Source organism: Rhea pennata, chromosome 5 (genome assembly GCF_028389875.1).
Source record: "Rhea pennata isolate bPtePen1 chromosome 5, bPtePen1.pri, whole genome shotgun sequence".
Taxonomy (NCBI): domain Eukaryota; kingdom Metazoa; phylum Chordata; class Aves; order Rheiformes; family Rheidae; genus Rhea; species Rhea pennata.
Genome location: NC_084667.1, coordinates 3,378,708 through 3,402,358, shown reverse-complemented (window position 1 = coordinate 3,402,358; position 23,651 = coordinate 3,378,708). Strand labels below are relative to the sequence as shown.

The following is a 23,651-nucleotide window of genomic DNA, read 5'->3' as shown; positions in this document are numbered from 1 at the left end:
GCTGATAACAGCCATACACCAAAGCCTTACGCTGTAGAAGATCACAGGATCAATGTGGCAGAGCAGATATTTCTGCATCTCTCTCTTGCAACAGGACCTGGAAGCCCTGAATTTGGGATTTATGGGGGGGGGAGAGGTGGAATCAAGATTGTATTCTTTAAAATTTTAAACTATTTTAAACATTGCAAAACAGCAGAAATATTTCTCACCGTTTTTTTCTCACTAAAAAGCTATCAAATTAATATGTTCTGAACAATCTTTTTTCAGCATTTCTGCATTCAGCATTTACTGAATGTAACCTCTTGCTCACTTAACTGTGGTATAATTAAATCATCCTCCTTTATATTGCATATTTATACAAAATAAAAGCTAATACTTAATGAACAGATTTCTTTTTGTAGTTTAGGGTACAAATGTGCCTTAATTGGTTTTAAACAGCAAAATAAAGGCAACTTTGTACCGTATGCTGACTGTCATGACAAGCCTTTAGCTTATGAAGCTCTGAATGCATTCTGCTCTGCAATATGGTCAAAAGTCAACAATTAGTATATACATTTGCTTATTTTTTGCATGGTTTAAGTAAAGCATGTAAGAGACACTTGGGAAGCTCTGCCCTTTTATACCTTTACAGAGTACTAGATCTAGTCTGCAAACATCATCTTATTAACTGGCAAAATTAACTTCATTAAAAATTGACACAAACAAATTGGCTATTAGGTTGAGTTGACAAATACTGAAAATGTATTTTGACCGTCTATAACCTCCTTGCGGTTTAAAAATTGAGAGACACTTAAAAACATACAGCGAAGTTGAATTAAATGTCCGGACAGTGATAGCACACAAGGAAATTAAGTTACAGTGCCATCTGCTGAGATGCAAGGCGGAACTGTAAGCAACTTCGTACCACACACAAAGAGAAAATAACACCGCGGTATAACTCCTCAGCGCAGCACCAACCCGCACCCGGACGGCGCGGCCACTGGCTCATCCCTGTCCGCCCACCCAGGTCAAACGCCCAGCCCCGGGACAGAACGCCAGCCGTCGCCCAAATTCTGCTGAGCCGTCCCACCGCACCCCAAAGCGGTCCAGAACAACGCCTCACCAACCAACGCGCTCTCCCAGGCGAACGTACCTGCCCTGCACTCACGCTCGGGCAGCGGGATTTCCATGGGTGCACGAGGCACAACACGAACTGTCCTAACGCGGATGCACCGTGGACGAAGCGCTTTTTTAAAAAGTTGCATTTTTGATCTCCTTTTCTTTAAAAGGAAACTAACAAAAGGCCAAACATCAAATGAGGGAAGTTTTTACATCAGAAATTGAAAGGTGTTAGGAAAAAAGATCAATCTCTGCAAAATACTTTAAAAATGTTCATTTAGAGAAGTATGAAAAAGAGGAAAAGTCAAAAAAATAGTAATTGATGCATAGCTGTATCTATGCCATGCAACTGCTTCCTTTCCAATCACAGCTCCCTTTATCAGGTTTGTGATTGGTGAAGAACAGGGCTTCCACAGAAGCGATTTCAAAAAAACTAAATGTTTTTGCCTACAACTGTGAAAAAAATCCCTTAAAAATATTTCCATCCAGCTATGCTCAATTCAATAGTTTCATTTTGATAGCTCTCAATATTAGAAGATATATAGCACTTTTTGTTTCATTCTACATATTTTTATGGAATCACTTTCCTTGCTGATACACAGATTATAAAAATTTCTACTATATTTTATCCTAAACTTTGCTGTCATTAAATTTAAATAATTAAGAATTGCTTAAAGAGAAGTTCCATTCTAATTCTCCCTCACAGTTGTTCACAATACTGCAATTACAGGTAAAAGATAAAAGGCAGGTAACCCAGTAGATTTTCTGTCTCTAACAACCGTGCTGCTGTAGGCACATTGCCATGGCACAAGATGGCCCAAATTAGCGTTCATCCATCTGAACTGCACCGTGAATGGCTATAATGCCATACTCCTTTTAGCCTTGGAGAAAGTATAGCTCTATCAGTGCGACACTGAATCCAGGCTAATTAAGTCCAGTTAAATAGCACAGGCAACACTGATAGGCCAGCACCGTAGCTAAACGAGGCAGCTGTTGATACTGCCGAGAGGAAGGGTTCATCAGCCTTCATGTAGACATGCGCTGTGATTCCTCAGCAAACTTCAATATATTTAACATTTCATTTCAAAATTATTCTTTATGCATCTTTTAATGCAATCTGTCACTTTACCAGAGGACAAGGACACAGTTTCACAGATAATCTTAGGGATAATAGATTCTTTGCAGGAGAGGACACTTGGAAACTTCCCACAGCAGAGATGGGAGTAATCACCCCCTCTCCCTGCAGTGATTCTTCTGAGAGAATTTAACAGATCTTCACCCTGACCCCTGGAAGGTTTGCTCCAACCTCTGAAAAGATTCTGTCTCCACCACCTAGTATCACGGTAAGTCTTATACCTCCGTGGTCTCATATATCACACCACACTGCGGGTAAACCTCCATAAAGCTTGTGATGGATCCAACCTTGTGCAATGGGAAGCGTAACATGGTATGTCAATCACATCTATATCAGGAGAGGCGTCCTCTCTTCAGAGCGCTGCACGTGGAACTCGGTCTTTAGGGTAGTGCTGTCTGTGGCCTAACAGAAGAGCTTAGCAATCTCCATCCTATCTTTTGTACAATTTCCCCTATTTCTCTACAACCAGTGTCCTACCCATTTCCAATCCTTCAAGAAAATTTCACGACAGCACTTTTGCTCTGCTAAATAAGAGGTTGACCCACTGGCGTGCTGCTTGCTGCTACCTTGCACAAATTGTGCCTTTTCTTGATTAAGCCCCAGACCGGTTGTTACTCACCAACTTTACTCCTATCACTCCTCCAGCAGTGCCAGAGAGAACAGATGCTGTGTGCTGGGTTAAACAGTGCCAATTTTATTCTCTGCCTGGCAACATGGGCGAGAAGTGCCAAGGTTGCAAGGCCAGGGTTGCATTATAATGTTGTACTTTGCCAATTAAATTTCGCAATCTGACTTATAATTCCAGAACCCTGAAACTTTAAAAACATATAGGGCTTCCTTAACTTATCTGGGGAGATAAAAGGAACATCTGAAATTACTTTTATTTAGAAATTTAACAAGAAATCATGAAAGAACCAATCATGTATGGAAATGCAAAATGAAGATATCGATGCTAAGGCTTTGTGCAACTAGCATTCATTTAAAAAGAAATCTATTCAGGGTTGTCTTTTCAGATTGTCAGATTAAACAAGCCACACAGCATTTGCTGCAAACCCATAATTACAGATTATTATGGAATACAAAAGATGCCAGGCATAAAAAGCTACTACAATTCACTACACTGTAATAGAACATGCAGGGGAAGTTAATTTTGGCAAATGCTTTAAATATTAGCTTTACATAATATGTATAGGTGAGACTGTAATTAGGACAGAATGAATCCTTCGAAGCCTCTTTCATTCTGACCCAGTAGATGATTACTTTTTACTAATAAGACTACAGCCATTTGACAAAAAGCCAACTACAGTACCTTGCTTCATTCTTCAGTAAATTTAATAATTACAGCTCCTCCTGCCAATAGTTCTCAAATCAGACTTGTTCAATCCAATACTGAGCTTATTAGGGGACAGCTCTATGTTTAGAATTCTTTGGCCAAAAAAGTACTTGAGGATGATGAAGCATGCCTTAGACAAGGGCACAATGATTAGCCATTTTCTCGACATAAAAAACAGCACATAGTCACTACAGACCACAAAATCACCTGCTGTTAGCACACAGCTGCTACAAAGAGCTTCTGCATTTATCTGGTTCTTAATACCTTTAAGGAAGCCTAAATGGAACAACTTAATATGGAAGGAGAATAGCACTACATAGAGTTTCTGTTATCTGTATTAATCTCATCTTTTTCAATTTTCTTCCAATGAAGCCATTTGATATTTACTAGATACAGAGAAGTGGCATGTATTATACAGTGTATCTTAGTTTCTTGAATTTTCTGTTTTTATTTTAGTGTTCCGAAGAAAATTCCCAAGTCTGTTAAGGTTCCAAGTGGATGAGAGAAAATGTCTCTCACTCTAGGATTTTTAAAAGTATAAATAGCTCCACAAAGAATTATGACAAGTTGGGAAAAAAAAAAAGTCATAGGAAGGAAGTTTTCAATATTGCAAGCTCAGATACGAAAAAAAAAAATCTTAAAAAAGGAACAAAATAGAAGTAAATTAATTTGCCTATAGCAAACTGAAAAACATTTATTCATGCTGCTGTACTTTATACTTTCACTGATACAGAGAACAGAAGAATCCATATCAAATTGGTTTTCATGTTATTCAGAAGATACTTACTTCAATTAATCGAATAGTAATTGCTGAAAATTATGTTAGTTCATTCTACTAATGGTCCTTACCTAATACCCAAGTATAATTTAAAACTTACTCTTTAGACAAACACTTCAATACCAAGAAAAAATCTTTTTAAAAGAAAATGTATTCAGGCAATTTGCAAACCTTCAGTGACTGGCTGAAGTTTAGAAGACCGCTCTGAGTCTGGGGAATGTAGTGGTTCTGGTTCTTTCAAGCTTTCCAAATGCATAAAAGGATCATAATCCACAGATGCCAAATCAGAAAGACTTAGAGGGAAATATTTGGGGTTGCTGAAACACTGAGATCCATAGACACATCCATGCAGAACCTGTAACAAAAACAAGAGTTCATGCAAAAAATAACTACTGAAATTCCTACTTAATACTTCTATAAGAAATCCAGTCTACCTTTATTTTCTAATTGCATTTTCAATTAAGTTGTTAAAAGCAGGTAGGCAGGATAAAATAGTGGATAGTTTTAGATGCCTAGTGTTTACAGAACCAAACCCAAGCCTGCAAAGAAAATTCCTAAGAAAGCGTGTACACTGAAGTGGAATGTAACAAGAAAGTTAATACAAGAAACCAAACTTACAACAAAATCACTAAGCTACCTTTACTTTTAGATTTCCTGCCTTCTTTAAGTACATATGCTAGGTCTAAGGCTTAATTCTTTTCCCTTGCAAAATACATATGTATGTATGTATGTACATACGTTTCTTCTTTGTCCCTAAAGATTCCTAAAGACAGTAATTATTGCTAAATGAAATTTCTCAGTATATAAAGGCTCATTTGTTTCAAATGTATAGTAAATGTAGACAGATACTACAGCAGTAGTGTCTACTATCAGGATGACACACAAAAAACAACATCACAAAGTGTGAGACAAAATTAACTATTCCAAATATATCAAAGATTAAACAGTTAACTGTAAAATGTACAAAAACTAAGACAGAACTCCAAATTCAAGCAGTTTACAGGCATCTGAGGTCAGCTTACAGAAAAGCTCTGTCCTCACTTCCATGAAAACTGACACTATCTGCATACCTAGAAATTCTCATTTAACAAGGAAACACGCACCTTATATATACAATTAAGAACAGATCTTTCAGTCTTATCATTTTCTGCTCCTGTAGTGTGAAGAGGCTGCAGCAAGGTCTTCAAAGGCAAGGCCATTATCCAATCCAATAAGCACAGAAGTAGAGAGACCACCAGCTGCAAGAAACACTTTCAGTTAGAAATCTTTTAAAAGAGCACCTGCTACTTCGTACTTTTTTTATTCCTCCTTTCTATTTTGCTTTCATTTCTTAATTTAACTTCAGCAGAAAGTTAATACGCAATAATGTTTAAAAGCCACAGTATGTTCAAATCTTGTATTATGAGCAAAAACTCCATCTATTGAGAGGTTTAAGCAAGACCATTCACGTAACAGCTTTTCGTGCCGAGGAGTCTGTGAGTAGATACCATGCTTAAGCAGATACCATAATTTTGCAAAACTACCTCGTAAGACATCGCTTTTAAATGACAGGTTACACACACACAGAGTGAGGCTGACATGTCATTCTGCACGTGAACCTCCCCGCAAAGCGAGCCGAGGACCACGCGAGACGGCACTGTGTCCTCTGCGGCGAGCGCGTCTCCTTCGCAACGTGCCACGGTCGCCACGCGGCGCAACCCCCTCCAGGAGGAAGTTTAAAGGCTCTCCAACAGAATCAGATTAGGACTTACAAACACCAGACAATTAGTAACTGACTGGCTCCAAATAACGATTTATAATTTTTAAAACTTAGCTGTTGAAGAGGAAACAATTCACATCAACGGTTGCAAGCTGCTTTAAAATGTTTTACAAGGCAAACAAAAATCTTTCAAAGAAAACCCACGTAAATAATTCACTATCGAAAGACATACTAACATCACAGTCGCTTCATATAATCAATACAACGTTGTGTCACAGAGGCACTGCCTAATAAACCAGACAAGGAAGGGCTCCGAGGATTCCTACATCCAGCCAATTTTTAAGAAACCTGTTAGGGCTTAAGATGCCCAACTAGCGAAGCCAATTTTACTCTAAGCCAAGGCACTCTTTACAAGTCATAATTTATTGGTACCATAAGAGATGTTTGAAAAATCTACATTACCTTGCTTTTAAGTTCATTTAGGATCAGGAAAAGAAGATGGAAAACTTTTTAATTATTAAAACCAATCAATTTTAATTAATTTTAAATGCATATTTTCCTATAAATCCTTCAGAAATTTACTTGCATAAAAGGTGATCTGTTGCAAATTTTGAAAGACTGTACTGTATTAAAGAACTGAATCCCTGCTTTAAGGGAAATATATGCTTTAAGGCATAATAAAGCTATGTCATAAACCCTTCATAATTACATTAACACAATAAAACAGAATGAAAAATATTTACCCTCTTGTCCTGTTCGTAAGAGGAAGCTTCTGTACTGGGTAGCAGATGGGTAATAGTTGCTATTAGAATCTGTGGAAAATACAGCATTTTTTTTTTAAATATATATATAATGTAAATTAATATTTTAAAATAATTTTAAAGAAGGTAAATGTGACACAATACTAGATTTATTGTTACATTCTATTAAATTATTTTCAGCCCAATTCCTTAACTCTTTTTTGTTTTAACTATTAAACTATCTTTTCTTTGAATTTCCTAGAAGTTATTGAAAGGGTATGTCATGCTCGACTGACGTAGGTGCAGTAGGGTCAGCAAAATTATACAGCTACTGCAAATATTCAGGCAGGAAACAAACTTTAGGGTGCAAGAAAAAGCCTGAAGCAGGTTGTGCAGGGGGAGCTACTGAACCCCACTGTTTCTTAAAACTGCTAGACTCCGTAAACGCCGTGCCTCCTCTTAACCAACACGACGAGTGCTCAGGAGCAGAGCAACGCTTGCTGCACCTCTCAGGACGTTTCCAGTCAATTCCCCCTCCAGCCACCTGGGAGACACGAAATCCTTTACCCCTTCTTTGAGCAAGGCTCGCAAAGGATACAGTCTACTTTGCTATTACATAAAGGTGTATTTAAACTAAATTTTTTCTTTATACCGAAACACTTAAATGGATAAGCAAAATACTAATTCGTATTTTAAGGAAGCACTTTCTCACTAAAAATAAATAACTGCTTGCAAATTTTTAATACAAATTTTTGTTTGGACTTCATTTTTAATATCTTATTCTTTTTGGAGGAAAAAATATGCATGATGTAATCAGTTTGCATGTTAATATTGGAGTCGATAAGTAAGTGTGACGTGAACCTAGGCTATTCAGGTTCAGTCAGAGTACGTTTATTCTGAGTTAACATATTGTGAAACATACATCTCAATATTCTGTCTCAATATTCTGTCTCAAATTTTAATTTCAGTGAAATAAAATTTTACCACTAAATTTATAATAATTAAAGTTTTCATAAAACAAATACTTACTTGAATAATTCTTAAAGGTGAATCAGCTTGGTACACTTGAAGTCTGTGTACATAATGAATTAGCATGTTCAACATACTGCAGGCAACCTGGGCTACTGTTTTATTTGGAAACTGGAAAAGACAAAATAGCACAGTAAAAACGAATATGTGAATTCACATATGTATGATAGGTGAAGTGATCAGGAAAGTCAGTAATAGTTTTATGCATATAGTTCCTTACATAACTATTTACAGGAGAAATTGAATTAATTTTTACTAAATTTAAAAAGAATTATTTTACAGTCATAAACACGTATAGGGTCATCCACCCCACGGGCCTGGGACTGCACACAATGAGGGAAAGGCAGGGAGGGACCTGTTAAATTTAAACACCTCAGACTGGTTAGTATAATTTCCATAAACATCCAGAAAGAATGAACCAATTTTTTATTATTCTCATAATTATTAATGTTAAAACATCAGTGGGGGAAAAAAAAAAAACCCCAAACAACAAAATCCAAGAATGTTATTTGGAAAACAGAAGTCTTTGTTGAGAACTGATGCAGACGAACAGCTGAGGATCCAAAATGCAAGATACAGTATTAATGGTGAGATTAACTTTTCTGTTAGCAGTTAATTGCTGCTGTATAAAGCCCGGGTTTCTGCGGAAGTTCAAACAGGCACTCAAAATGGTTACTTGCACAGCAAAACTAGAGACTTCAGAAGACACAACAAACCTCACAAAAGACAGAGTTACGTGCAACATTCCCAAGGAAAGGGTTTCAAATACATTCTTATTCAAGAAATTATTTTCTCTTTACTGAAAGCAAGTTTTCCAAACCATATTACTGACGAATCTCAGATCACTCAGAAACTGGGAATTCCTGCTTTAATCTGGAAACACCCTAGAAGGGCATTCTCGCTATTTCTCCCCGGGACGGAGGTGAGTGACAGCAGAATTCCTGCTCTATTTAACCAACACAGTAGGTTACACCTGCTAATCTCGCTCTCCTCGACAGAGGACCTATTGCAGGAGTATGCTGCGAGGCGGCCAGGTGCCTACTTCCGAACTCAGAGAGAGGTTGTTATGTTGGAAAAATACTAAGATATATTTTTTTGCTTTCTTGCACTGTGTCCTTGATCAGTCTAATTCCATGAAGGTTTTACAGAAGGGCATAGCTCAAAAACCTAAAAAAGCTGAAGTTGTTGGGCAACGAAGCTTGAACACAAAATTAAGCACTTCAGAATAAAATTTTTGGATGGTAAAATTTAAAGGGTGAAAAATACACTGGAAGAAAATTCTGCTCTGGCCTGCTTTTTATTACAGCAAAACAGCATTTTTTACACTTAAGGTCTCGAAAAGATAAAAACAAGCCAGAGCCGAAGCAAAAGCATGGAATACAAAGCTTTAATTAACATTTTTTTATTTGCTGTATTCATATAAGTATAAAGAAAGACTACGAATGGCTCTTGTAAACCAGCCAAAGAGATGGAAGCCAGCATACACAACGTAGCTAGTCCTTGTTCCGTCCTTCCCTTTTTCTCACCGTACCCAGTTTCATGCTATTGTCAGCTTTTAACAGAAACACGGCAGGCATCTCACATCTGCGAGCCTCGCAGAGTGCAAGACACGAACACCATTTTTTTGCTGCTGCTGACAGAGCCTCTCTCCATCCTGTGAAGGAATACTGTAAACACACTGTAAGCAGAGCACTGATTTTAATGTTCAAGCCTGAGTGACAATCAAAAAAATTATATAAAATTGAAAGCTTAATGATTTGATTACAAACTTGAGATCAAATCCAGACTGCTGGAAAGATCCTTACAAGCTTGCAGGAAGAACGCCAAAGTCACTGACACCAGGGAGGACAAAAGGTGTGGAAAAACCTGAGCAGCTTAATATGGGATATCTAGATTACTGACTTGAAGACAAAATTACCTGAGAAAAAGACCTGGAGACTTTTCGGAGTCTTTGAATAATCAGCTGTTCACTACTTAAAAATAGTGAACATTTTCTTTCTTACTTTTGTTAAAAGGAAAAAAAAAACACAATCAGAAACATCAGGCTATAAAATGACGAGCGAGTGATTCCTAGTTCTGGTTTGTGAAAATCATTTAGCTTCTTTCTGTGCTCTGGCTAGGAAGTATTTTTTTTTTTCTAATTTAAGAAAAGGAACAAATCAGTGAAGTCATAAATTTCAAAGAAATGCTGAAGGGCATGAAGTAATGAATATAAATAGAGCACAAATCTTGCGCACATAGATTTTCAATTCTTACTCATGGAAAGAGCATTAGGTATAAAGTTTGATTAAGAACACAGAGATTGGCCAAACCAAACAAACTAAACTCTTCATCTACTTCAGAAATCTGTCCCAGCATGGTCAATCATCATGTTTGGGAACAGAAATTTGAGAATAGATGCTTACACAGCTTCGTGTCTCGGAAGCACGTTTTTCCTAAACCCGAGCAGCAACATTTGGTTGATGCCGGATAGCAGAACAGTCCAGCCCTTTGAAGGCTGACTTCGTGCTGATTTTTCTTCCCCGAGAACCTCTAGACGTGGCACAAAGCAGGCTGCAAACCACCCACCAGCTATCCTCGATCTCAGAGGAATGCTTTATGTTATAAAGCACAAGAATTCACTACTTTCATATGACTTTGTGCTTAGTAGTGTAGTTATGAACTTTTTTTTTTTTTTTAAAGTTACTTAATGATGAGTACAAAAATGAACTCACTCTTTGATTGGTGCATACCTCTCATGGTTTTTCCCTGGAAGGGTAGCTCTACCCTTGTCCTACTTGCAAATATCCCATGGTTAGCACTCATTCCACTAAGACTGTGCAACACATAATTTCGTGACATATCTGCAGTACTTTTGAGAGGAACATTATATAGTCCTGTGATGCAGTCATCTGGCTGTGATCCTCTTTGCTCAAACTTTTTGCAGAGGTTAACACAGATACAGCAGTATGACCACTCTGTTAGAGAGGTGTCAGCTACATTCAGAGCGAGCTGGAGGTATGAAGTGCTTCCACACGTCAATAATAAACATTTTTGCTAACATTCGATATTATTTATTCACTTGTATTCATCAGTAAGTTGGACTAGAACCATAGCTCTCTATCCATTTACTTCCCCCGAAAACATGAAAATAATCCATTCTCCAAACAATCCACTACTTGGAAACCAAGATATTGCTTAGGTAACAAATTAGAGCTAATTTGTTTTTCCATGATATATTTACAAACTCTTCATTTCATGATTTTGTTCTCTTGTAAGTTTACACCAGTACTCAGAACAGGAGAAAAAACAGCATGCTATGGAAATTTTTGCCAACACAAAGCAAAGAAAAGAAGAAATATAAACATCTTTGTCTTCTCATTCAAGAAGTAATTTATGCTTAATATAAATCAGTTACAAATAATTGGTTTAAGAAATATGTCAAAGAAAAAAAATGGAGAAATCACAGTGAATGTCAGGATTAATAATAGTTCAAATTTTTTGATAAAATTGGAGAAATAAGATAAAAACAATATCATTTGCCTAATATAAAACTTTCATAGGAACTTGGTAAGATGCACCAGCTAAGGGATACTAAAAAGCAAGAGGAAGACCCTGGAAGAGAATGTCAGTGAAGCTGCAAAGAATGAATGCAACTGCAAAACAGGAAATTGCAATATATAGTCTAATACTAAAAGCCCCGAAGCCATCCATTTTAGAAGTAGACTCAAATCCTGCTCCACAAGACAGAATCAGATGATTTACTAAAATACCTTTCAGCTTCAGTTTGCTGAAGAGAAATCAACAGTTAGTCAGCAAAATCTGCACAAGCCACATATAACGGGTGTATACCCCCATTTTTATCATCATATACATCCAGAAAGACTATTCATTGACTTCGGATGTAAACAAAGAGCAAGTAGAAATCTTCTGAAAATAAATGGGGAAATATTAAGATATTTGAAGATATAGCTGAAAATAAACATGCCAACTCTGAAAAATGCTAGAAAATAAAATGTTTTAAATAAAATATTTAATAATTCCATAAAGTATAGATGAAGAGGGAATAGATTTATAAGAAGTAGGGAAGAAACACAGTTAAATATCAAGGAGAAAAGACAGACTGACCAAAAAAAGCTTTTTAACAAAGGAATAATAAAAGGAAGCTGTTGATATACCACCACTAGAAATTCTCAAAGCTGGATCTGAAATTCATCAAGACTGTTTCAAAATAGTGAAAAAATCTGAAAATTCTGTTATTCCCAAAAGGAAAGGCAAGACAAATGTCAAAAAATCTATTCAGATGCATTTTATAGCTGTTGCTCAACAACGAATCAGCTGTATCTGGGTAAGCTGCTCTTCTAAATGGGAATCACTGTGCATATTAGCTAGGTTTAATAGATTCAAACAAAAAAATCAAATACCAAAACAGTAAATCATCCTAGATTTCAAAGATTTAATGTGAAGGTGTTCCTAGTAGAATGACATGGAGACTATCAGACACTATAAAGTTTTATATTTTTTTTTCCAAAAAATTGAAAAAAACAAAAAGTGGAAAGTTTCCTGAAAAGCTATTACTCAGTGTTATAGCATGTTTCACAAAAACTTGGAAGTAAATTTTAATGATAGCTTTAAAAATGGAATCTCTCTACTTCACATGAAAATTCAGAGTTCTCATTTTTCCCTTTCAATAGGTAGTTCATTCTTTGATGCAAACTCTTGATCTGTCTTTGGATTCAGATTATTTCTAACAGGTACTGGTCTGAGTGATGCTGTCCTGGAACAAGTGTAAAGCAGCACTTTACCACAGGAAATAGAATATCCTCTAGTGCTTCCATGCATCTAGTAGAAGCACCTCACCTACCTCTAAATACCTGGTCAGGTCTGAGAAGCAATACTGCATAATGCAATGCTCTCAACCTTGGAAGTGAGGAGGCACATAACCTAGTCAGGACGTGGGGACAGGGGGAGTGGTAGGCGGGGGCAAAGACAGGCCAGGTGAGAAAGAGGCATGAGAAGCTTCAGAAAAACTCTGCTTAGCCTTAGCATTTGTCATCTTCCTACTTTCCTCCCCTCTTACACTGGACATTCTGTTTGGTCTGGCAGTCACACAAAGGCTGTTGCCTTTTGGCAACAGGGACAGGCTTTTGCATGTGACGGTAGATAGCTTGCAAACCCGGGATGCCTTCCAATTTCCTCTCTACCTTGGCCTTTCCCTTTTGCAATGTGTCAGGAGGATGTACCATGGAAGCTTCAAGAGAGTAAGAGCTGGGGAACACAGGCTGCCAATTAGGGAGGAATCTGATTTTCCTGGGCATCCATGTCTAGCCAAGACAGGAGACGTGAATATTGCATAAGGGAAGACCATGGCAGCACTTTTGTGCTCCTGTATCTTTGTAGGGCTCCCAGATGACTTGCAAGGAGCCAGCTAGTTACAAAGAGGTGTAGAAAGTCCTGCTAGAGCCCGAGGCACCAGTGTGATACAAGATGATGGGAAGGGGTATAGCTGGATGAAGTCGGACAAAGCCAGTACTTGTTTTGCTGAAACATGAGTTGCAAGGATTATTTATGAGAAATGGGGAGACAGACTGTTATGCTCCAAAGGCTGGAGGTTAGAGTGAGGTGGCTAATGATATATATTAAGGTAGACAAAAGAAAAGGGGAACAGAGGAAAAACAACAACAAAGAAAAAGGCTGATGTAAGGGGGCAGCACATTGGATTAGGACTCTGGAAGTTAAATTCTATTTAAAGATCCACTGTCTCATGTCCCAGAACATTATTTCTTCCAAATTTGAGAAAGTGTAAATCATAATACAGATTTCTTTTGTAAAACAGTTCAGAGATGCACCAGCTAAACTGAATTCATTCCTTTGTAAGGACTAAAAATGTAAAGTAAGGATGCTAAAATGTGATCATGATTCTGAAGACACAAAACATTCTTACTTATAAAGATAATATATATTGGAAAAGTGTTAATTTCTCACCTTTAAAGAAACACAAATCACATTCAGTGCTTCCTTGATCTGAGGATGATGTGATTCATGAACTAGCTCCTCACAGATCCAAATGCCAAGACTGCAAAGAGCAACACATCTGCAAAACAATGTTGGAAATCAAACAGTTGAGAAACAAGCTATGGTATCTTGCTATAAGAATGTGTTCATTTCTATGATTCATGATAAGCTTTGCTGAAATCTAATAAATATGTTTTAAAAATTTATACGAGAACGATAAAAAATTCTTTATAATGCTGTATCTTATTAAAAAATGAGCAGAAAGTTGCAACTACCCAGATCAAAAAACAGAAAAGAACACAGGGAACACTCTTCTAAGCAACTAAAAGCAACCAAAAACAATTAAGAACTCCTGCAGCTCCTTATACAATTTTCTGTTTAAAACTTCTACCTGAAATCAATACATGGAAAATTCATACAAATATGCTTAAGAAAAACTTAAAACTGAGGGGGGAGAGGTGGGTGTATTCATTCATAGATATTTTAAATTTTTTTAGGTGACAATAAACAAGGAATGAAGAGGGGTAAATGAAGGCCAGACATGTGCATATAGTGTGAGAAGACACTTAAAATAACTTTTTTATGTTGTTTTTTTCTTCTAAAATCAGTTAATAGATGCAAAATCGAAAGGTAGAGGATATATATGTAGATGTGCTCAAATCAGTAGAGATAAATGAAATTGTCTTAGAAATATTTAAGGAGCTTCAGAGAGATATGGACAGGCTGGAGAGCTGGGCGGAGAGGTTCAACTCATGAGGTTCAACAAGGGCAAGTGCAGAGTCCTGCACCTAGGGAAAAACAACCCTAGGCATCAGTAAGAGCTGGGGGCTGACCTACTGGAGAGCAGCTCTGCAGAGAAGGACCTGGCAGTGCTGCTGGATGACAGATTGACCATGAGCCAGCAATGTGCCCTTGTGGCCAAAGAGGCCAATGGTCTCCTGGGGTGCATTAGGAAGAGTGTTGCCAGCAGGTGGAGGGAGGTGATCCTGTCCCTCTACTCAGCCCTGGGGAGGCCCCATCTCGAGGACTGCATCCAGTTCTGGGCTCCCCAGTATGAGAGAGACATGGAGCTACTGGAGAGAGTCCAGCGTAGGGCTACAAAGATGGTCAGAGGGCTGGAGCACCTGCCCTATGAGGAATGGCTGCGAGAGCTGGGCCTCTTCAGCCTGGGGAAGAGAAGACTGAGGGGGGGATCTTATCAATGTGGACAAGTACCTGAAGGGAGGGTGTCAAGGGGACGGGGACAAACTCTTTTCAGTTGTCCCGTGTGACAGGACAAGAGGCAATGGGCACAAACTGAAGCACAGGACGTTCCACCTGAGGAAGGAGAAGTTCCACATGAGGGGGAATTTCTTCCCTGTGAGAGTGACGGAGCCCTGGACCAGGTTGCCCAGAGAGGTTGTGGAGTCTCCTTCTCTGGAGATATTCAAAACCTGCCTGGACGCAATCCTGTGCAATGTGGCCTAGGTGACCCTGTTTGAGCAGGGAGGTTGGACTAGACGACCTCCAGAGGTCCCTTCCAACCTCAGCCGTTCTGTGATTCTGTGAGCTATCTGAAGCAATCGTTGAATCACTGGTAATTATCTCAAAAAAAAAAAAAAAAAAAAAAAAAAAAGGACAAAAAATATTCTGGGGAACTGGAGAGACACAAACATTTTACCTACACCAAGAGTAAATGGTTAATTATGGGCAATTATAATCTACTCAATTTTGATATCAAGAAAGAGATCAGAAAAAGAAAACATTTATAAGCAAAGAAGAAAATAAACTGATTAAAAACAACTGAAGTTGGTTTGTTAGGAATAAATTATGTCAAACCAAACTAGTGTCTTCCTTTGACAGGATACTTATCTACTGCAAAAAAGAGTAAGCAGCAGATTTAAGAAGTCCCATGTAACTTTTTCCACATACAAAATAAAGAAAATGCAGTCTAGGAGTCTACCAGTACAGGGAGTAGGTGTGCAACTGGCTCCAGAACTGCAGTCAAACTGATTATCATACAGTATACAGCCAAACTGCCGGGGCTTCTCAGAAGTGATCCCACAAAGGAGCTTGTAGTGGGCTCAAGTTTAGTCACTACTTTCAGTCCTGACTTGTGTGATGCAATAAGGACTATACAAATAACAACTACAAGGACTATTATTTATATAGATAAATAACTAAATAACAGTAAGTTGGAAGAGGCTGCAAACATTTTGGAAACAACATCAGAATTCAAAATGATCTGGATAAAACTGGAGAAACAGCCCAGAAACAAGATAAAAGCTGATCCTGAGAACAGCAAAGCATTATATATGTGAAGGAAAAATTACAGGATAGAATAGAAGGCAAAATAGAAGTGTCTGTGAAGCAGTGTCATAGAAAAGGGATTTTAAAACTACACAGAATCATAAATTACATTAAGTCACGAATATGTTGCAAAAATACATCTTTCAATGAGTTCTGTCTAACAGCTAGTGTGTGGATAAGATGTTGAACTATCCTGTTCTGCATAGTGTTGCTGAAATCTTAATTGCAGCACTGCCTCTATTACATTTTGGATAATAAAATTTAAGAAAAATAAATTTCTGGGAGTCCAGAAAAAAGTGACAAAATAATAGAGAAGTTTGGGAAATACAACATATAGAAGGAAAACTGAAGGGCTTATTGACTCTAGATTACAGTTAAGGAGGGAAATGGTTACAAATCTTTTGACACAGAGTAAGTCATCAAGGAGTTTAACTTGCATAGAAAAGACTTCTGCTAGATACTAGCCAAAAAACCTGCCTAGTTGCAAAAGTTAGCTAAGTATTACAATCTATCTAAAGTGTCTGTAATTTTCTTTTTGAGAAAAATTTCAGAACAATTTAGGCAAACTACTGTCAGGAATGGTTTGGATGCACTTGTGTCAAAAGAAGAGAACATTACAAAACTGCTTGTGGGCCCTTCCTAATCTACACTTCTGCCATTTCCACAATACGTGTTTCAACACACCTTGACCAAAGAAAATAAGAGCACAGCGTGGATATGACAGATAAACACAGACCATTTGTGTAAGCTGCCTGAGAAAAAAAACCCTTTAGTATACAGAAGGTAGACATTTCTAAGTCCTTCTTACTGTTTAAAGCTTTCTTCTTACTACTGACAGCCTCCCTATGTCCAGTGATGTACTGATCTGCAATGCATCCAGAAGCCTGCAAGGTTTCTCCTGGGAACACCAGCACAGCTACCATTCTGAGCAGCTCTTCAAAAGCTCTGCAGCTGTGGGGCTACAACGTTGTTATTGAAGGATCACAGCCTTAACAGCACAAGAGAAAACGAACACTGAGTCCATCAACTTGCTACTTCTTTTTCAGGCATTTTTCAGACTGTCAGCAGTAAGAGAGGAATTTGATTAATACAGTTACTAATCTTTACAGATGAAGATCTAAGAATAGACCATATTTCAGAGAGCTGACTTCCCTGAAACTCAGTTGGATCAAGTATGCACTAAAACTGAAAACACTGAGTCTCTGCAGAAGAGACAAGAAATAGAAATATATGGGTAGGTAACAACAGCACTCAGACTTGTTGGAGACGTATGAAGCTACACACCTAAGTTCCAAGAAGCCTAAGCTCTCTTCTAGGAAACTGCAAAGAGAATTATGCCTCTACCAGTGCCTCTACCGGGCAGTTCAGGGCAGGACAGCTTGGCGTTCTGAGGGGTGTGCACACAGATGGGTATCCTGCTCCTACACGCACACCCTCACAGCCGGACGGGACAGCAGGACCTGCAGGATGTTCCTTCCCACTTCCCAGCTGCAAGGCCAACAACGAGGTTGCTAATACTACGTGCTTCAGTCCCACAGAATCAGTAATAATGTTCGGAACCAATCCGATTTAAACTACCTTTTTCAAAGGTAAAATGGGGATCGTTATATTTTCTTAGAACTCAGTTTTGCAAAACGATATGAAAAATGAAAAGAAAATGATCACAAAATATTCCTTCCTTGCCCTGTGCTGGAAGGTATTACCACCTCAAGGTGAAGAATAGGTAAGTGCGTTGATGAGGGGAACATTTTAGGCAGAAGATTGCTCTTGGTTTTCCAATGAAAGGGTCTAAGGAGCTATAGGTTCTACAGCACTTATCTTTCCACTAACATTTTCAGGTATGTGGTCCTAGTAGTCCGCAGTTTTTTCTCAGTAACAGTTTGTTAACTGAGCACATGCCCAAATACAATACTCTACCCAAATACACAAGGCACACAAATGCCTTTGATGGGCACTACAGATTCCTATTCCACTCCAATCCACAATACTCTACAATAGAAAGCCTCTGGAGAGGGAGAAACAAAATCCTAAGCAGAGCAAGAAACAGAAAAGACAACAAGTAACTATCCTCTTCCAAGTTCTCTATTCGATGAATAGACTTAGATTTAATCAAAGTAATCATTCCCCATGTATGTTTAGCTCGGTATTTACTGCTTCTTTTTCATTCCCTATAGAAGGGCTCGAATACCTTGGATTTTTTCTGTTATGCAATTAAATCAGTTGGCCTAACAAAAGATAATCATACCCCCCATTTAACTAATTTTGTCGTTAATCTAATTCAAAAAATTTTTTCTCTAGTACAGAAAATCCTTGAACTGAATACCAGTGGAGGCTGGGAGAGCAGATAGGAGAAATATCATTGCATTCTTATCCATATTTAAATTCTTTTCTAACAGCCACTGTCAGAGACATTATACTGGGCTAGACCAACATTTGGTCCAACAAAAAAAGTCTGTTCTTTTATCTCTATTTACAAACAATTTCAAATTCATGAGGTGAAACACAGTTTTGATGCTGGTGTAGAAAACCATGAATGAAATATGTATCAACTTTTACTTCAAGATCTCTAATGAATTCACTTGAAAACAGTATAATACAGAAAAGAATTTTTTAATTTAGATGCCCCCCCCCTTTTTTATGACCTACCGTGCAGGACCAGATGGCTCCTCTCTTGCAGAACTTAACACAGTTTTAATTATGAGTTCCTAAAACAAAGAGGAAAATGCTCAGCAATTTGCCAACAACTCCATCACATGAGACATCAGAAAAATAGGATTTTACTATAATAGACACAGGCAAATTGCTTAGCTGAGTCTCTAGATTTTTGGTTAGATGAACTGTTTGCTTACCACTACTCGTGGTTTCGAGTCTGCCCCACATGTTAACTGTTGTGCTACCCAAGAATATCCCAAGTCCTAATTTCTGCTGATTAACTGTTTGTTTCATGGTTTCCAATACATTTCCATAAATTATCAAGGTTAAAAAAAGCTGGCCTGCCTAAAGCTATCTTCTGCAAACAGCCCTGAAGGGATTTACAGGAAGTACCTACTGGTTACTTTGAGTTAGGTATTAAACAAACATTTTTCCCATCAAAATTATATTGATTAAAACATCTTCAGATATTTAACTGCAGAACAAGTGGCCCTGGTGCCTTAAGAATGACACTGAGAGGAATTCCGAGTCAACTTGATGACATGTTCCTAAAGCTGCAGTTTGCTTTTGATAAAGTTCAAGTCAACAGTGGTACATGCTGCTGCAATAAATGCAATTTATGTAATAAAAATGAGAACGCAGGAATCCAAATTCAATTCCAAAACAGCAAAAAAGTGTAGTGCAGCTTCCAACCCACTATCCCTTTTTACACTGAACTATGTTGGAAACTTCTGAGGAACCTTACTTAGACATAGTAATCAGACACAACACACACACAACGGTTAAACATGTGACCTGAGCTATGGCCAGTTCCAGTATAATGGCACACCACCCAATTTTGTGTTATGATAGCGAGGGCAAGATCTCCATTAATTCTCCATCTTTTTTTTTTTTTTTTTTTTTTTTTTTTTTTTTTTTTTTTGATGTATAGAGGTTTTCTAAAGCCTCTAGGAAACCAGGCAGATTTTTGTTGTTATGAATTCTCAATAGATTAAATACTATATCTTGAACCTCGCAGTCTTTTCCTTCTCAGCTGATTAAATCTGTGAGACTTCAAACAGCCATAATAAAAGTGACCTTGAAACAGCAAAGCAACACATAGTTTCCTTTTAAAAGCATACATAAACACTTTATTATTCTTATTAGTTAAAAGTAATTACAAAATACGTTTAGCAGTATAATATTGACAAGATTTTATGGAATCTTGAGCCTTATAATCTATTTCAGATGATCTATGACAAATTTTAGAATCTTAAATATTAATTAATATTTCCTGGAACAATATCATATTAAACAGGTAATTTGAAGCTGCAATATCATCCAAATATTCTTAAAACTCCTACCTTAACATCTGTAAACTGAGACACAGCAATGTCAGGAATGTTTGGATGAAGAGCTGGTAGTTCATGATATAAATTGGGAAAACAGACAAGAGATCCTAGAAGAACTTGTGCTTCAACTCTTGGTGCCTAGAAGAAACAAAGGTGGAGGTAAACATATGCTCTTAGTGCAATCAGGAAGGCGACAATTTTAGACACCTTCTTTTAATGGCTGAAATTCTAGATACTTGCATCCCTTTTCCTTCTACTCATCAGAGATCACAGCCCTGTTCACTGCTACTCATGCATAGCCCATGATCCCATTTTTCAAACTGGCCAGAAGGAAGCGAAGGAATTTTTGGGACTCTAGAAAAATGACTGAACCACCAACTAGGCTCAGACCTTGCTTCAGCAAGTTAAACAGGATGTGGAAAACTACTGAACATGACTTGAAACATTGCTGGACACCACAGATAACAGTGTAAGAAGCTGGGAAAAGTTGCAGCAACAGTGCTGTGAAAGAGAGCTGGATTTCACAGGCAATTCTGGGGGAATGAGTTGAGAAGTGGCCAAAACTCATAGGCAATTGGAGGGGAGTACTGGGGACCTTCTGGAGTCATGCAATGCCAATAGCCCCTAGGTTATCATATTAAAATATCATAGCTGAAGTTGCCTAGGTAGTAATATTAGAAACACATCTAAATAGTGCAAACATGAGCAGTTTTAAGAGTTCTCAAGCATCATTATGAAAGTTATTCCATGGCAGAGATATGGAGAAACAAATACACTTTCAAAATGAAGGTACAGTCAAAATGGACAGGCATTTTAAAATATTTTAAAGTACAGGTCAGCAGCAGTCAATTTCTGGTAACCTCAAGTTTTTTAAAAAAAAAGAAAGAAAAAAGAAAAGATATTCTGCATCAGCAGTAATCTTTCCATTCTTCACATTGTATTTTCTGTACAGACCTTGCATGTGAGGATTTGCAAGTTCAGTGTTCTAGAATAAACCACTGGCAATATCTGCATTTGCTAACCATTACATTGACTTCTAGGGACAAATTAACACTAAGAAAAATGTTGCTTAGTTTTCTCCCCAAATCTTTCCTCTTTACACACAAATAAAAATGAACTGATGAATACTTACATTGAGAAAAGAGGAAGCGGCCACTCGTCCTGCTGCTACGATGAAATCCATAATAAGCATGGTGGCACCAGGCAAGCCAAGTGAAAAGAACTGAGGAGAACAGTGCTTGATGATTGTATTAACAATATCCTTGCAGAAGGAAGAAGGAAAAAAGGAAAAGAGGAATATCAGCATGATGAACAACCAATGGAAAGAAAAGTGGTAGATAGTTACCAAAGCTCAAAAGTAAAACAAAAAAGTAAAAAGGCAAATTTACTGTGGCAACTAAGATGAGTTAAATTCTCATTAGTGAGCAAGAACTAACGTAACAGCTATAGTTCCAGGCTATACAGGTCACATCACTTCTGATGTGAACATTTAAAAAGAATGTTTAAGACCTAAAGACCTACAATATTTTCAGACTTCTTCATATCAAAACCTATGTAAAAGAATTGTTTTATTTTACTTTTTACCAAATGCAAGCATTTGATATGGGATACGAGGGAAAAGGTTAGCCTACTTTTGCACCATGATAAAAAGGATTTCATTTTTTAAGCTAATCAAACTATAGCATTTTTATTAAGCATGGAAAAAAGTCACGTTGTTGCAAATTTGTCCAACAGCTCTTGTTTTATAGCTCTAGTTTCTGGATTCACAAGCTTTCTTTATACAGAAGTAGTTCGACTCTGCATTTCTGGAAACAATCTTGCAACTAGATTACTCCTTTCAGCCTCAAAAAGGCTGAAAAATGTAACTGTAAAATCTGGAAGATCCTAACTAGAATAAAAAGAAATACTTTCCACTTCTTCAGAGCTGCAAACTAAGTTCTAACTAAAGTTAAGCCTTTCACATTTGTTTAATATATATATGACACAAGAATAATAGTACTATGGTCAACAATACTTGGGAGACTATTTGCAGAAATATCTTTGAAGCAAGTACAACTGTTTTAAACAAATAAGCCAAAGTGTTAAGATATTCTCCAGTTAAACATTTCTCTTTCGTTTTAAAAATGCATGTTGAAAAACACTCAGTTCAGTTCCCTCGAAATTCAGATCTCATTGATTTTAGTACAGAGAAAAGGCTTTTCTATATGCATTTGAAAAGATCGAAGTCTTGCTAACACTCTCCTTCCATAAAACTTATCTTCCTCTTCTCTACTACGATAAAATTCTGTGTTTTGGATCAGAGATTGGTCTACACAGAAGACATGTGAAGCTGAATCTGGCTCTTACAAATTGATCTACAGCATCCCAAAGTCATTTAGGCTTTCCTACAAGTTTTTTCTGCTGGTAGCAATAGCTATCAAGTTGTTAGTATGGAGATAAGTCCTGCAAAGATTTATATAACCTTGAAAATAGAGCTAAATTCTGGTTAAACAAGAAGTGACTGTGCAGAAGCATGTAATGAGGCTGGATAGCTGATCAGAAGCAAAATGGTTCTGTAAACTGCTAAGCACATGTGCTTTGCAGTGCATTCTATCATCCTGATTCCCAGATAAACAGCAATAATGGCAATATGCCTCCCTCTCCATCTGTCTGGGTATTCTTTCAAGGAAATCCTGGCCCACGACATGGGATTCTGAACAGCCAGATCTCATCCCAGTGGATGGGACACAATAAGGATGTGCTGCTGGATATCCCCCAACTCCCTCTATTTAGATATCTCAGTTTGTCGGTTTCTACAGTGCTGTAGAAATAAGCTACATTAGATATATTGCAAACATGATAACTCTCCCACTAGCTCCACTGTTGTACCAGGGAGCAGGTAGGGAGAGCAGCTGACCTTAAAGAGATCTGCTTCTGTCTCTTTCTTCCATGCTGCAATCCATAACACACAATCAGTAAAAGATGACAGAGTACATTTTCTGCCCTCTTGTTTGCTTGAAATGGACTACAAAAAAGGAATTTCTTCATCCAAGAACATGAAGGCAGTTTATCAAACACTAACAAAAAAGTCTCAGTCACATAACTACCTTTAAACACAAAGTTGAATTTCTCAGCTGAAGATCTATGCAGTGTTTTTGACATAACAATTGTATTTCTGGTTATACTATGCATATTAATCTGAATTTTATAATTAAACTTACCTGATCCACATGAAGAAGTCCACAGTGCATTATATTGTAGAAATGAGTTAAAAAATCTCTATTTGGAGAAACATCTTGTCTTCGCTTCATTGTCTTACAAATGAGCTTATAAGCATGTAACTTTCCTTGTTTGTACTTATCAGTCAGCATTGTTGCCTACAGTTGTAGAAAAATACTTATTATTCATAAATGAAAGAAAACACTTCTGCACCTACACTTCCATTTCTTTTATTGTTTCCTGCTAATATTTACCTTGAACAGCCATGGTGTTAGAATTCTCAGTGGTGGAATTAAAACTGGTGGTGATGGTGAAGTTAGGTTATCTGTTGAAATACCAAGATTGTCTCTTATCTGCAATTATTAAAAACAAAAC

At 37.5% G+C, this 23,651-nt stretch overlaps 1 protein-coding gene across 10 annotated transcripts in view; it reads right to left on the bottom strand.

Annotated features, from left to right (window-relative positions):
* The window catches only part of RALGAPA1 (Ral GTPase activating protein catalytic subunit alpha 1), a 130,400-nt gene that overhangs the window by 48,735 nt on the left and 58,014 nt on the right, over nucleotides 1-23,651 (bottom strand). For all 10 annotated transcript variants that reach the window (XM_062577979.1, XM_062577982.1, XM_062577984.1 and 7 more), the window contains 10 exons: nucleotides 23,531-23,629; nucleotides 23,279-23,434; nucleotides 21,211-21,339; nucleotides 20,091-20,216; nucleotides 18,742-18,800; nucleotides 13,777-13,885; nucleotides 7,813-7,923; nucleotides 6,787-6,855; nucleotides 5,448-5,582; nucleotides 4,516-4,699 (listed from right to left, as the gene is read on the bottom strand). In XM_062577979.1, the coding sequence (XP_062433963.1) occupies nucleotides 4,516-4,699; nucleotides 5,448-5,582; nucleotides 6,787-6,855; nucleotides 7,813-7,923; nucleotides 13,777-13,885; nucleotides 18,742-18,800; nucleotides 20,091-20,216; nucleotides 21,211-21,339; nucleotides 23,279-23,434; nucleotides 23,531-23,629 (1,177 nt within the window). The remainder of the gene's footprint in view (nucleotides 1-4,515; nucleotides 4,700-5,447; nucleotides 5,583-6,786; nucleotides 6,856-7,812; nucleotides 7,924-13,776; nucleotides 13,886-18,741; nucleotides 18,801-20,090; nucleotides 20,217-21,210; nucleotides 21,340-23,278; nucleotides 23,435-23,530; nucleotides 23,630-23,651) is intronic.